Source organism: Gobio gobio (genome assembly GCF_949357685.1).
Source record: "Gobio gobio genome assembly, chromosome: 5".
In the NCBI taxonomy this organism is placed as follows: domain Eukaryota; kingdom Metazoa; phylum Chordata; class Actinopteri; order Cypriniformes; family Gobionidae; genus Gobio; species Gobio gobio.
Genome location: NC_137101.1, coordinates 9,423,163 through 9,438,401, shown reverse-complemented (window position 1 = coordinate 9,438,401; position 15,239 = coordinate 9,423,163). Strand labels below are relative to the sequence as shown.

Here is a 15,239-nt window from a genome sequence, read left to right as displayed (position 1 = left end):
GAGAATTTACACCCTCTGATTCTCATTTCTAAGGCTTTTTATGTTCACTTGAGTAGTTGCTAGTTGATTACATCATCCGTCTCGCCATGTACCCTCCTTTAGTCTGCTGTAACAAAACGGATTTGGAGTGAAGGGTCAGACAAAGGGAAGAGTCTAAGATGCATGAATAACCAAATTCATGATAAACTGCAACATTTATTGACATCAGGTTAATGAGTGACAGGGAAAGTGCTGAAATGGAAATGTTTCAGAAGGGACATTATTCACCTATTTTACACATTTACACATTGAATACTTCATATTGTTGATTTATTTATTCTGTGTAGTTTGGTTTATTTAGGGGCCTCCTCAGTTAAAGTGTAAGTTTGCAGATTTTCCAACCCGATTTGTATTGTTACAATGTCAGAAGTATATTTAAGGTAGTATATGTCTCAGTTACTTGGACAGAGAAATTCCTGTTTATTTGTCAGCAAAAGTGCACCAGATGATGCAAAATGCAACCGCTCCAGGACTTTTGTAAAAACTACAGATTGTACTTCTGCATCTTTGTTTCCCCTCCCACAGACTGTCGGATCGGCAGAGGGTTGTTAACAGAACAGTTATAAGGCTAGGTTTATCATTGATAATTGTATCATACCTTGTCTATTCTTTAAACAGAATTAAGGTAAAATACACTATGGCAACAGCTTTCTTACCTGTACGCGACAGGATTTTTTTTTTCAACGGAACCCGGAAAAAAACTCATTCCAGCTAAGTGTTTACTTTTTAAATTCTTGCACATGGGAACAGTTGAATAGTCGACATTGTGACTAAAAGTTTGCTTAGGAGTATTTCCTACTAAAGCAAGGTGGTACTTGACTCTGGTAAGCGTATCCATAGCAGACTGGTGGGTGTGGCCTTGGAAATCCAACATACCCAGTGCATTATGGGTGTTGACGTTTTTCTACCTATTTTGTGTTTTCTCCAATCAGATGGCACTGATTTCAATTTTCTTTCGACTTTCTACCACATATAGGAAGGCAGCCAAGTTTTAACAAAAGCCCATTTTGCCAGTAGTGAATTGCCTCTTTAAATTTCATAATCGACGTGTAGTACCCTCCACAGTGCAGAATTTAATTTGCCACTTCTATAATCACCCAATCACTCTGATTATCCACATTTCTATGAATGTTTTGAAGTCAGCTATGCTGAATTTTTTAAAAGTTCTGTCGTCTACTCTACACTGTGCATGCTGTGTGCTCAGTATATGCATACAATATGTATGACCTACTACATTTGGGGAAAAAAGTGCAGTATACAAAGCACACTGTTGGATCCCACAATGCATCACATTCTATTTAACCTGTCATCTCCAGGGTGACAAATGAACCGGAAGCAATATCATCCATCATATTTGTAAATCTCAGTATTAAGTCATACTGAGCAAAGAGTTAATATATTTTAACATCTAGTTAGACTAAAATGTGTGTACTGTTTCACATACTGTTTACAGTACACAATGCTGCACAGCATGCAATATATTTAATTCCAAGAATGAACATAGCCATAGGCCCTGTCCCAAATAACACAATTGGCATGAACTTGTGCATGTCCACATGACCATAAATTGTCCCATTGTCATTTCATGCTATAGAAAATGGGTCTCAACAGTAAAGTATAGACAACCATTCAAAAGTTTAGGGTCAGTACGATGTTTTTAAAGAAGTCTCTTATGATGTTACGAGAGATCAAAATAAAGTTCAGCATTTATTTGAAATGGAGGTCTTTAAATATAAAGTATTAAAGTATTAATTTATCCCCCAAAAATCTTACTGACACCAAACTTTTAAATGTAGAGTAGATTTGGAGGAGGACCACATTGGCTGAGGAGGACCTTAGACTTTCCTTGATATCATTTCAGTGAAAGCCAATACACTATACGTCTCTCATCTGAGATTTTCTTGATGTTTTAACATGATTTCATATTTTTTTTCAGATGCATTGTGTGATTAACATTCATTGAGGCCATGTTAATCGTAACTCAATCCCGTCCTCTTTAAACCAGCTCTATTTCTCTCCCCAGTTTAGACAGTAATAAGTGGATGCTATGTGTATAATTTGTGATCCGTTCCCTAGAGGAAAAAGCAGAGGCACAGAAGCCCTTCCAGTGAGGATGTGTGTTTGCCTGCGCATGAGTCATTGACTGACAATCACCGCCGCTCTGTTCCCTCCCATATGTGCACTTGTCGATGCATATTGACATTTAGTTTCCTCAGCAGTGGTGTAGCTCTCTCTCACACACACACACACACACAAACAAACACAAATAGCATCAGGAAACTCCAATGCATTATTTCCTCGCAAATCACAGAGGCAGCGGAGCCTTGCTGACAAAATTCCAGTCATTCGGCACAAGGGGAGAAAAAAAACTGTGCCTCGCGGGCCGCTGCCCTCGCTTTAGAAGCACAAATTGAAGCACATTTACAAACACACGATTTCTCTCTCTAACTCATTTTTCTTCTTGCTTGTTTGCTGCCTTCTCCCTCACATAGATGTTACATCACCAGCGCAGCTGGGTCTCCTATTTGCAGCTGCACTTGTGGATGCAGAAATGATATGCCCGGTGTTTTATATGTGTGTGCGTTGGCTTGTGGTCTTGCGGCTTAGCTGTACATAGTTTGATTATGATTCCGTGAGTCTGTCGCAACGTGCCTGCCATTCGCACACGCACTAAAAAACACACACGCTTGATTACATCTGACAGGTAGAGGCTCTCACCTATCATATAAATCTACCACGCGTCGCTCTCTCACCTGTGGCCTGAAATTAATGTCATTTATGGAGTGCATGTGTGTGTAGATGTGTGGGTGAGTGTGTATTGCGGCTTCATTCACATTTTCTCTTCAGTGTTCATTCATCATGATTTTCTCTCCTGCTACGTGCCGTGCTCCCTGTCGTCTCACCCCTCCCTTCCTCCCAGGCTTCCTGTCTCCATCTCTGTTTCCAATTTCATTAAATATGAAATGTGTCATTTTCATGACCGTTGCTTTGCATCGGCACTGCATCACTATTACTATTGTGTTAGGAATTTGCATACACTTATAATTGCTGGTTGATGCCAATATTTAGGGAACAAGGTGGGTGATGGCCATTATAATGCAGTAATAGTACAACCATAAAAACGTTATTGGTACTTGAAATAAATTGAATGTTAACTGAAATAAAATGAAATATGAAAAACCTTATAGCCTTATACAAAAATTATTTTTATCTCAGCTAGTTGCCAATGCAACATTTTAATTTTTTTTTAACAGAGTTAAATACTAAACTAAACTGTACTAAAACTGAAATGAAAAATATATATAATTTTTTTTATAGCAAAAACATAACATAACACAACAAAACTACTGAAACTTTATCTAAATTCAAAACAAAAATGGAAAATATAACAATACAAATTCAAAATATCAATAAAAACTATAGTAGTAACTCAATGATAAAATAGTTACAGTATAAACTGCAATTTTTATGACTGCAGAGGGGTCACAGAAGCACTTCTGAAGTGGCATTTGGGCCCTGTTTATCCAGAGGTTCATCCAGAGGTTGTCGAAAACGCATTCGACCGGATTGCTTTGGTAGTGTAAACGCTCATGTGGTCGAATGAGTTCAAATGACTGCCTACTCTCCACCTACTGACCTAATGCATAAACATTACGGGAAGCACCCTAGCCAGACAGGATTTAAACTTTTTCGGCTAAACACCCCAAGTTTGGTTTAAAGATAAAAAATTGTACCAAGCACAATGTTCCATTCCTGATTTCCTGTCTTGCGGCTTTCAGAGCAGAAACAAAAGCTGATACTCTCCATATGTTTTTCCACCATCTCTTTTTACGTTAATATGTAAATTGCTCGCAACTTACAGGACTTAAAGGATCTGCTGCTAACATCTTGGTGCCAGAAACCACAGCACACCTTCAGGGGTCTAGTGGAGTCCATGCATCGACGGGCTGGGCTGTTTTGGCAGCAAAAGGGGGACCAACACAATATTCGGTCATAATGTTATGCCTGATTGGTGTATCTGTACACAGAATTTTGAGCAGGCACAGAGCGGCCGTAACTTGGCTGTGTAAAAATGCCATAAGATGATTACAATATATGTGTAACTGGTCATACTCGACCCGAGCGGGATTCGAACCGGTGTCAGCGGAGTGAGGTTTACTAGCGCAGCTCTTATCAGCTTGCCTCCATTACAAATGCAATTGCTAAATGAACATGTATTTTATCCAATATTTAATCAAAATTCACTCAACTTCTGTTAATGATGTCGGTAATCTAAATATTGACCAGTATTGGCAAGAATCAATCTAGGCCTGACTAGAACCATATGTAGAGACCAGAATATCCCAAAGACTTGGAGGTGGGTGCTTTTTAATTGCCTAGTAACCACCTAGAACAGCCTACCAACACCCTAGCAACCACCCAGAACATCTTTGCATTGTGAAACGCCAAATGTTCAGCCCTTTATTTCATAACGGTTTCATTAACAGTATAATTACAGCATGTTTTTTTTGTCATTGATTGACACATTACCCACAATTGTCATTGTTGAATGCCATTTTTTGTCTTGGGTTAATTGCTCTATTTTGTCTTGTTCTACCTGTTTCCTTGCTGTGTGACTGGCAGCACAGAGGTGTCGGTTGCTGGGGAGCTTAGAGGAATTCATTTAGGCTCCAGTGTTGCATTCTTGTTACCAATCCAACCTGTATTCATCTTATGATTCTTGTTCATGTTGCACTGAACTGAGCTGAGAAAATACGACAGACTTAATCAGGGAAAATGAAATAGCAAAAAATGTCTGCACACTGAAAAACATACAATTAGACTGTCTGTCTCTATCTGTCTCTGTCTGTCTCTGTCTGTCTGTCTCTGTCTGTCTGTCTGTCTTGACAAACTTGGTGAGATGAACCCAAGATATCACAAACGATGGGCTTCACATACACAGAAAGAGCAAAAAAGTGTTTTGTGTGTGTGACTTGGTAACAGGAAGCATCTGTGGCCACATGTCCAGTCAAGCTGAAGAGTGTATTTCGTGTATGCAGCAGCATAGCAACAGTATGCGATTGCCTAAGCAAATATTCCCCAATTCTTCACACAGTGTTTTTTAAAGCTTTTACTGTGGTGGCAGATGGCAGATTAGACCTCATCAGCAAATGGGTATTCTCAAATCTCAGGCCACCCCTCAGCACACACACCGCTGATCATTACTTAATTCAGCTGAACTCTCAAATCTGATGGACATGCTTTAGTTTAAATGAAAAAGTAAAGGTCGGCAACCTCATACTGATCTCCTTCTCAGTAGGCACTAAGCACAATATTCAAGCTTATATGCAATATTCTAGAACCAATCACCTTGTTGACTTGACGTTTAGGCGCATTATATGGATTGGGGTTTCATGTTGTACTAATTCCTTTTATTAATTGGTTAAATCATGGCCACAATATTTCGTTTTTTTTCTTTTCTTTTTATCTCATGGGACTCCGTACTGGACCAACCTGAAAAATACTGGTTTTAGTGTGATTTGAGATTTTATGATCTCATTGTTGTCAGATTTTATTGCTCAATTTAAATATTATTAAAGCAAATTCTTGACAAGCAGTTTCGAGATTAATTGTAAGATGGTCGCTGAGTAAACTGACTTGACCAACAGATTACAGTGCTTGCAATGCAGCTTACGCTCTTCTTATGTCGGGTTGGATTTACATTTCAGATAATATCATGTCAAAACATCTTTTTTTCTAAATGCACACTCTTAAAGATAATGGTTCTTTATTGGCATCGATGGTTCCATGAAGAACTTTTGACATCCATGGAATCTTTCCATTGTACAAAAGGTTCTTTATAATGGAAAAAGGTTCTTAAAAAGTTCATACTAAGAAACAAAATGGTTCCTAGCGTCGCTGTGAAAACCCCTTTTTGAAACATAGTGCATGCTATTGATCTTATTGTGAATGATTCATCCATTCATGTGTTCTTTTATTTTATTTTATTTACCTTTTTTATAAAAATGTCATAACTTGATCTTCTAGTGAATTAACAGACTTGTCTCCTGGCATGTATGCCGTACTTCTCCATTTTTAAGTGAACTAAAGGCCAGTTCAAACCAAGAATGATAACTATAAAGATAACTATATTAGCGCCCACACCAGGCCTATTCACACCAAGGGTGATAGCTATAATGATAAAGAGAAAGATATAGGCTGAATTCCAAAATCGCCCCCTAAACCCTCATTCACTATTCCCTACGTTAGTCCACTAATATACACTCACCTAAAGGATTATTAGGAACACCATACTAATACTGTGTTTGACCCCCTTTTGCCTTCAGAACTGCCTTAATTCTACGTGGCATTGATTCAACAAGGTGCTGAAAGCATTCTTTAGAAATGTTGGCCCATATTGATAGGATAGCATCTTGCAGTTGATGGAGATTTGTAGGATGCACATCCAGGAACGAAGCTCCCGTTCCACCACATCCCAAAGATGCTCTATTGGGTTGAGATCTGGTGACTGTGGGGGTCATCTTAGTACAGTAAACTCATTGTCATGTTCAAGAAACCAATTTGAAATGATTCGAGCTTTGTGACATGGTGCATTATCCTGCTGGAAGTAGCCATCAGAGGATGGGTTCATGGTGGTCATAAAGGGATGGACATGGTCAGAAACAATGCTCAGGTAGGCCGTGGTATTTAAACAATGCCCAATTGGCACTAAGGGGCCTAAAGTGTGCCAAGAAAACATCCCCCACACCATTACACCACCACCACCAGCCTGCACAGTGGTAACAAGGCATGATGGATCCATGTTCTCATTCTGTTTACGCCAAATTCTGACTCTACCATCTGAATGTCTCAACAGAAATCGAGACTCATCAGACCAGGCAACATTTTTCCAGTCTTCAACTGTCCAATTTTGGTGAGCTCGTGCAAATTGTAGCCTCTTTTTCCTATTTGTAGTGGAGATGAGTGGTACCCGGTGGGGTCTTCTGCTGTTGTAGCCCATCCGCCTCAAGGTTGTGCGTGTTGTGGCTTCACAAATGCTTTGCTGCATACCTCGGTTGTAACGAGTGGTTATTTCAGTCAAAGTTGCTCTTCTATCAGCTTGAATCAGTCGGCCCATTCTCCTCTGACCTCTAGCATCAACAAGGCATTTTCGCCCACAGGACTGCCGCATACTGGATGTTTTTCCCTTTTCACACCATTCTTTGTAAACCCTAGAAATGGTTGTGCGTGAAAATCCCAGTAACTGAGCAGATTGTGAAATACTCAGACCGGCCCGTCTGGCACCAACAACCATGCCACGCTCAAAATTGCTTAAATCACCTTTCTTTCCCATTCTGACATTCAGTTTGGAGTTCAGGAGATTGTCTTGACCAGGACCACACCCCTAAATGCATTGAAGCAACTGCCATGTGATTGGTTGATTAGATAATTGCATTAATGAGAAATTGAACAGGTGTTCCTAATAATCCTTTAGGTGAGTGTAGTTCACTTTAAGGAGTGAATGAATACGAGTGCGTGAAGTCGGACAGCCGTTGTGTGTACATCAGTTGTACACTCGTTATTGTGGTGCAATGTGGGATTGAATGAGTGCACTCAATGTCCACTATGGTTTCGGATACCACTTCAAATGGCTGTCCCCTCAAATAGTGCCCTATTTAAGGGTATAGGGGGCGATTTCGGATTCAGCCATAGTTCTAAGCAGAGTTCACATCACAACTATAACCACTTTCAGAACCATTTTTTCCAGCTGATGAACGATAAAAACATTGACGGCCAATCAGAATCCATCCTGCTTTAAAAAGCTTAAGCATTTAATGCGCAGACGACAAAACTGCATGTCAATCAACAGAATGGTATCGTCTGCTGGTGTGGATGCTAACATAGTTATCCTTATAGTTATCGTTCTTGGTGTGAACGGGTCTTTAGTTCACTTAAATCCCGCATCTTACTTGGAATCGTCTGCAAGCTCGCATTTATTTCTGCCTCCATCCAATCAACAGCTGATGAATTGACCTCTGTCCTGGTTTCACTTGGATGTACATCACAATACTGAAGAAAAGATCCGTTGCTACTTCCGTTACATTGCAACTTGAATATTAAGTAGTAGTGAATTTCATTTTCACTTACACTGCGTAATTATATACTTTGTACTTATTTTTTGAGCAAAATAGTAATTTAGCAGAAAGTATTATCCATAGCTTCACACAGACAGTACAGTTGTTACAGTTCTCGTGTAACATGAGGTTGAGTTTCTTGCTCACTTAGAAAACTATAAAACAACAAAACTTTAACAAGCACTGGGGTTTCCTTCGGGAAAGGCAAATCTAGTTTGTAAACGTGTTTGTAGTGTCACTATTGAATAGTGTATGAGAGCAGAGGACAACAGAAGGCTTTTAGCATCTGTGTGTAGAAGCTCAGCATATTAGAAGGATTTCTGTGGGATCATGTGACACTGAAGACTGGAGTAATGATGCAGAAAATTCAGCTTTGCCATCACAGGAATAAATTACATTTTAAAATATATTAAAATAGCAAGCAGTTATTTTAAATTGTAATAATGTTTCACAATATAACTGTTTTTACTGTATTTTTTAAGCAAATAAATGCAGCCTTTGTGAGCAAATGAGACTTCAAACTTTTGAATTTAGTGTATATTTGTTTATAGTATTACATGTAGAGGGCCAAAGATGGGCATTTTGTGATGTCACTTTTTTCAGAAACATTAAAAAAATCTCATTTATTCCAAACTTTTGGATGCATGAACATGTACACAAATGCACACTCATACACATTAAAAATGAAATGATAGACTTAAAGCAACAAACACAGTTTCACTATGAAATCATTGGGGTCCAGCAGTCTTTTTTTTTTGTGGTGCTCTTATGTATAATATAGTACGTTATGATTACCATAATATATATATATATCGATATTGCATGACATTTACATGATTTTCAAAGAATGCCACAGTATTACTATGGTACATTTCCCAAAACCATAAGACACTGATATTTCATTGTTTTTGACTGTATCAATCACAATTCCCAGATCTGCAATCATAAATGAAGCCATCTCTCTCTTTTAAAGGGGTGCGTTCTCTGAGGTGGTCCTGGCGGAGGAGAGGTCCACGGGAAAGATGTATGCTGTGAAGTGCATCCCTAAAAAAGCGCTGAAGGGGAAGGAGAGCAGCATCGAGAATGAGATTGCCGTTCTACGCAAGTGAGTTCCATTTCCCGCACCACACCTGTACCCATGGCAACAGCATCACCTCTCTCTTCCACACTCATTCCCTCCGTTTGCCAGTTGATAGGAGCTTGTTTGCCTGAGGTTTGACCTCCAGTTACCGTGGTAACTCCGGTGCCCTCGTCCAATTACAGCAGGGAAGCTCCCGCAGATGTCCTCTCTGTCCATGAAGCGGCACGCGTGCGGATCTTGTCCGTGCGTGTAGACAGAAGCTTTGACTGCATTTGGAACGGAAAACAAGCACATGCTTACTGCATACAGCACGCACAGTATATACTAAATGATCCCTTTTAGTTTTAAAAGATACACTAGGAAATTAATAAGTGTTGTACAGATATCATTTATGGAATAAATCTAATGTAAAAAAATCTGTAATTTCAACCATTTTTATGTAAACTTGTGCCAGCCCAATCATACACTACCATTCAAATGTTTGGGATCAGTAAGATTTTATTTTTTGGAAGTTTTATTTAGCAAGGATGCTTTAAATTGATCAAAAGTGATAGTAAAGACATGTATAATGTTACAAAAAGATTTGGTTATCAAATAAATGCTGCTCTTTTAAACGTTCTATTCATCAAAGAATCCTGAAAAAAGCAGCAGAACTGTTTTCAACAAAATAATAATAAATGTTTCTTGAGCATCAAATCATATTAGAATGATTTCTGAAGGATCATGTGACACTGATGACTGGAGTAAGGATGCTGAAAATTCAGCTTTGAATCACAGGAATAAATTACATTTTTAAATATATTACAATAGAAAAAATTTCATTTTAAATAGTAATAATATGTCACAATATTACAGATTTTTCTGTATTTTTTATCATATAAATGCAGCCTTTTTCTTTCAAAAACGTCTTCAAACTTTTGAATTTAGTGTATATTTGTTTCTAGTATTACAGAGGGTCAAAGATGGGCAGTTTGAGATGTCACTTTTTCAAAATGTGCGAGCTCTAACATATTATATGAATATGAATTAGCTTGTTAGGTAGCATTGACAGTTGCAAGGCAGTTTTAGATTTTACAGTCACGTGCCCTGATTAATATTCATGAAGTTTTCCACGCTGACTTAGCATTGACGTACAATATCAGCTTTATGTTTGCGCAGATATTTAAACTGGTTATATACATCAATTAAACTACAGTCCAATTATGTTTTTTATGCAGTCAAGAAGAATATTTTGTGCATGGTAAACTTGCAGTGCATATTACAAATATATTATGAATGGTATGATAGTATACTGTTCTGTACACAGACTTTGAATGAATGTCTAATGAATGATATTCATTAGATGTGCTTTGGTCGATCGGACCACAAGTAGACGAGGGAGACACCTGGTGTTTTAATCCGTCTCTTTTGTCCACTTTCATCCACTTCTGTCCTGATTTCTTAGAGGAGAGGGTCCATGGGTGGGTAAATGTATGGGCTTTTTCAGATCTTTCGATCTATGGGCAGCTAAAGCTCACGCAATTTACATATTAACGCGAAAGGAGGCGTCAGGAAAACATACGGAGAGCAGCATCTTTCATTTCTGCTCTGATAGCCCCAAGACCATGGCGAACGCTGTGAGTTTGTCATCAGGAATGGAGAGTGCTTGGTACATTTTTCATCTTCAAACCAAACTTGGGTCTTCAGCCGAGAAAATGTTAATCCCGTTGGCTAGCGCATGTCCCTTTAATGTTTCCGCATTAGGTCAGTAGAGGGAGAGCAGGAGGTGTTTTGTGGCCGTTTGAATACATGATCGTCTACATGACCCTCTTCCTAAAATCCATCGATATATTTTAATGTATGAAAAAACATTTAGGCCCGGTTTCACAGACAGGGCTTAGACAGAAGCTTAGAGCTTCTCTTACCCGCCCAGAGAGGCCTCTGGTGGGCTTGGGTGACCACCACAAACACCCTGGTTCCCTCTCCTCCAGAGCTTAGTTCAAGTATAGCTTTTATAAACATTATATAAATATAAAAAACATTACTGCTGTGCATCTTGACACAATACAATGGCACTGACATATTTTAAGATATCTCAGTGCAAGTTTTTTTTTCAGTTAAAACAACTCAAACATGTATTTTAGTCTGGGACTAGCTTAAGCCTTGTCTGTGAACCTGGGGGTTAAACTGATAGATAAATAGTAAGTATGACATTGTAAATACCACATATTGTTTCCTCACTTTAATCTACTTTATAATGTTGGATGTATAAACCTCAAGAAGAACAACATTTTCAATTAAAAATTATTTGTATAAGCAACTTTCACAATAAATGTATGTAAGGAGCATGCGTTAAGAATACCGCCTTACAACCCCAGTGAGCAACTCACTAGAAAGATACAAAGCAAACATATTCAATTCTAGAATGTGTTATATACGGCAAGAAAGGAGACAGAAAGTATAACAGTTCGAATGTTCTTTAGACTTTATCCATTTTTGCTTCATCCCTTTATTCTCTGAAATTTTCTGGGGACCCCTTAGAACCTTCTGGAGGACCCCAGTTTGAAAACCCCTGGTCTACACTACGAAAGCAATCTGGTCGAATGCGTTTTCGACTGGAAGTGGTCAAAAGTGGACAAGCTCAAACCGTTTTGGACCCCGTTTACACCTGTATTTAGTGTCATCCACTTGTGATCCGATCGACCAAAGCGCATCTTAATGCCAGGTGTAAATGCCAAGGTTGTCTGTGTTTATGTGCCCACTCTGTATGAAAGAAAGCACAGCAAGCCTCTCAGCATAACATGTTGTTTCACGGGTGTTTTCTCACTGTCGGTGCAAATGGAATCAGGTGTGTTTGGTGTGTCTAACATATGGTTGTGTGACGGGTGTTTCCCACGAGACTCATCAGAAAAGGCCGCCCCTCTGATTCTGACATGGGCTTCTGTTGTCACAGCGATCTTACCCTGGAGATTGGACACACAGCTTTGTCCTTCAAGTCTCTGTCTCCCTCATCTCATATCACAGCAGCCAAATGATTGACAGCTTGTCTGCCATCTCCTGGGCGATGCCACATGCCTGTAATTAGATTGAGCGCGCGCGCGCACGCACAAGTGAACGAGTGCATGTTTATTGTCTGTTTGTCTACCTGCATATGTATGACAGAACGATATAGAGAAAGATATTTCCTTCTCATCTACAAATGAGATAATGAGATGCCCTCACAGGTTATAGTTTAATCTTCACACTACCCGCAGAGAATTGCCAACGTACACTCCCAGCATGCCTCAGAGTGATACTGCCTCACTGACTGACTAATGCTGTTTAAATACTTAAGTCAATTCAATTTATCCTGACATGGGACTTGCTAACCCAAAGGGAAAATGTTATTGCTTAAAGGATGCTCGCGAGACATAATTGAGTTCGCAAAGTTTCCAGTGATAAATGTTTTGTTAACGTTAAGTTAATGTTGAGATCTCTGATGTGTGATCTGAGGAGAGAAGATATCGTTTGGGCTATATTGTTTCAACTTAAAAGGTAAGTGATCGTGCTGCCTTAAATTTTTAAGTTTAGTCACTTAGTACAACTTCACAAGTTGACTAAACTTAAAATTTTAAGGCAGCACAAACACTTTTTAAGTTGAAACCAATTTTTTGACAGTGAAACATCTGAGAAGCATAAGATCTCAATTTGCTTTCCATTTGATCTCTTGGAGTAGCAATTGAGGTATTAAAAGACATCTCTTTTGTGCTTTTTCTTTAATGAAAATGAAACTCACTCCACATCAGATCACGTGAACGCTTCTGAAGTGAATCAGCTATTACCTAAAAGCACCTGATAGTAGGTAATCCATAGATTTGCATAAAAGAAAGCGAGACTCAGCGTTCAGAGGTAAATAGCTAGTTATTCTACCGGTTTTATTGTTAAATGATTTCGATTTATCAGCACTCAGTAGTCTTTTTTTTGTGAAATAATGGAATAGAGTGTTTTTTGTTCCTCGTTCTGCTTTCACCCTATTCCTTAGCGCTTTTTCCTCTTGAATCAAAAGAGAAGATGGTTTCAGAGGCAGCGAATGAGTCGTGCTACAGCTTCTGCCCACTCACTGCTGAAGAAGAGAGGGAGAGAGAGAAACAGGGAAGAAGCGAATGCATGAAAGAGGGATATTAAACCAGTGAATGGCTTTGTAATCCTCCGCCAGACGAGTTTTCCATAATCAGTTTTGAAAAATCAATATGTCAAAGGGCGAATCGACCTCCAGGTTTTGTTTAAGAAAAAACGGGGCATGTCGTTCGTTGTTTATTCATTTGTTTCCTGGGCAAACGTTTAAATATGCTGCATCAGAGGTGACTCCCAGTTCATTGAATTGTAGATCAATACAAAACCAGCCTCTCAATAACTCACTCTCTTTCAGACTGAGATTTATCCATACCTAAGTATCTCTTTTATATATTAAACTACAAGGCGAGGAGACATTTCTGACAAAAACAAACGCCTGAGGCGTTTTACTGCAGTCTTTTAATCTGTGTTCCCCTAAACCAAAACCTTTTTCTGTTTTATCTGGGCTCAGAAAGCTGTGAGCGGCAATGAAAGGGCAGTTTCTGTCCCTTACCTGTGAGGATCAACCTTTTATGAACATATGGATGAACAAAGAGAGTTAATTATAGGAAACTAAGGTGGGGGGGACAAATGTATTATCTGCACACGCCGATGTCCATTATCTGCATGTGTGTGCGCGCGTGCGTCTTGTTATTGTCCACTCACTTGCGTCATTGCCCGTCCTGTTATCATATGCCAGTTGGACTCGCTGATCAGAATTCACTTAAAATGCAACGCTAATGTGTATACACACAGCCGCCGTGACCGCGTTACCATGACGAGAGGAGAGAGAGAGAGATGTTAACTGCAGGGATGGAGAAGGGAAGGAAAGGAGAAGAAAAACAAAACAAAAAAATATTGCCTGTTGATATGACAGAGATCAAAAGCCGCTTTTTAAAGCAGGCACCCTAACAGCATCCATTAGATGACAACAATTACTCTAGCTGTGTCTAAATGCTTTGTGAACTTTAGAAGCCATTTAATACGTAAACATTTTTTTAAAGAAAAATACAAAAAAACGATTTACCTTAAACTGAAATGCATGTAAAAAACGTGTGTGTAGCCTAGTTCATTTCAGGGACAAAAGCATACACACTATACTGTATGCAACTTCATGGCATAAAACATTGAGGTGTTTATTGTACATTTTATGGGCTTATGGAAATGCAAGCCACTGAAGTATTCAAATGCTTATGAGCAGATCCGGAATGTTCCACTCTCTTAAATTCACTTAAACAAACCCTGAGGCAAAGCGAGCCAGATTGCAGACACACACACACACACACGATCCCTAAATGCATGTTTTTATGTTTTTAAAAATTGAAAAATTTAATAATTCATGCGGAATTACTATGTCTCCGATATATGTACAACATTCTATTGTATTACTTATTCATAGTTTAATAATGTTAAATTGTGCATTCAAATGTGCTTCATGTGTTTTGTTTTGCAGAATTAAGCATGAGAACATAGTGGCGCTGGATGACATCTATGAAAGCTCCAATCACCTTTACCTTATAATGCAGCTGTGAGTATGATCAATGCATACACAATTACCCACAATGCAATGTGCTCATGTCTTTCAGTTCATTCCGTGCACATTTTAACAAGCAAATACCCGGTTATCTGCCCAGTACACTACCATTCAATTATTCAGGGCTTCCGAAATCACGTTCAGTGGTTGGTTCAACTTTGCATTTGTAGTGAAAAGCAAGCAACCCAGGTGCGTGCACTTCACGCATTTGTAATTGCTTTTGAATGCGTGCTCGCTCTGCGCTTTCACATTTACATGCGTTCGTTGGGGAGGGAGGGAGGTGAGAAGGGGGCACAGTAACTCATTTGGGGGGATCAAATATGGATCAAATATGGCATCTGCGGTCCATGATTTTAAGTCATTTAAAAATTCAGTGATCTATGACTTTAACATATTACCG

The 15,239-nt window shown here is 39.0% G+C and overlaps 1 protein-coding gene across 1 annotated transcript in view; it reads left to right on the top strand.

The window, feature by feature from the left end:
- Positions 1-15,239, top strand: part of camk1da (calcium/calmodulin-dependent protein kinase 1Da) — a 66,365-nt gene that overhangs the window by 28,768 nt on the left and 22,358 nt on the right. The window contains exons 2-3 of the mRNA XM_079817706.1: positions 9,127-9,258; positions 14,759-14,833. Coding sequence (XP_079673832.1) covers positions 9,127-9,258; positions 14,759-14,833 — 207 coding nt within the window. The remainder of the gene's footprint in view (positions 1-9,126; positions 9,259-14,758; positions 14,834-15,239) is intronic.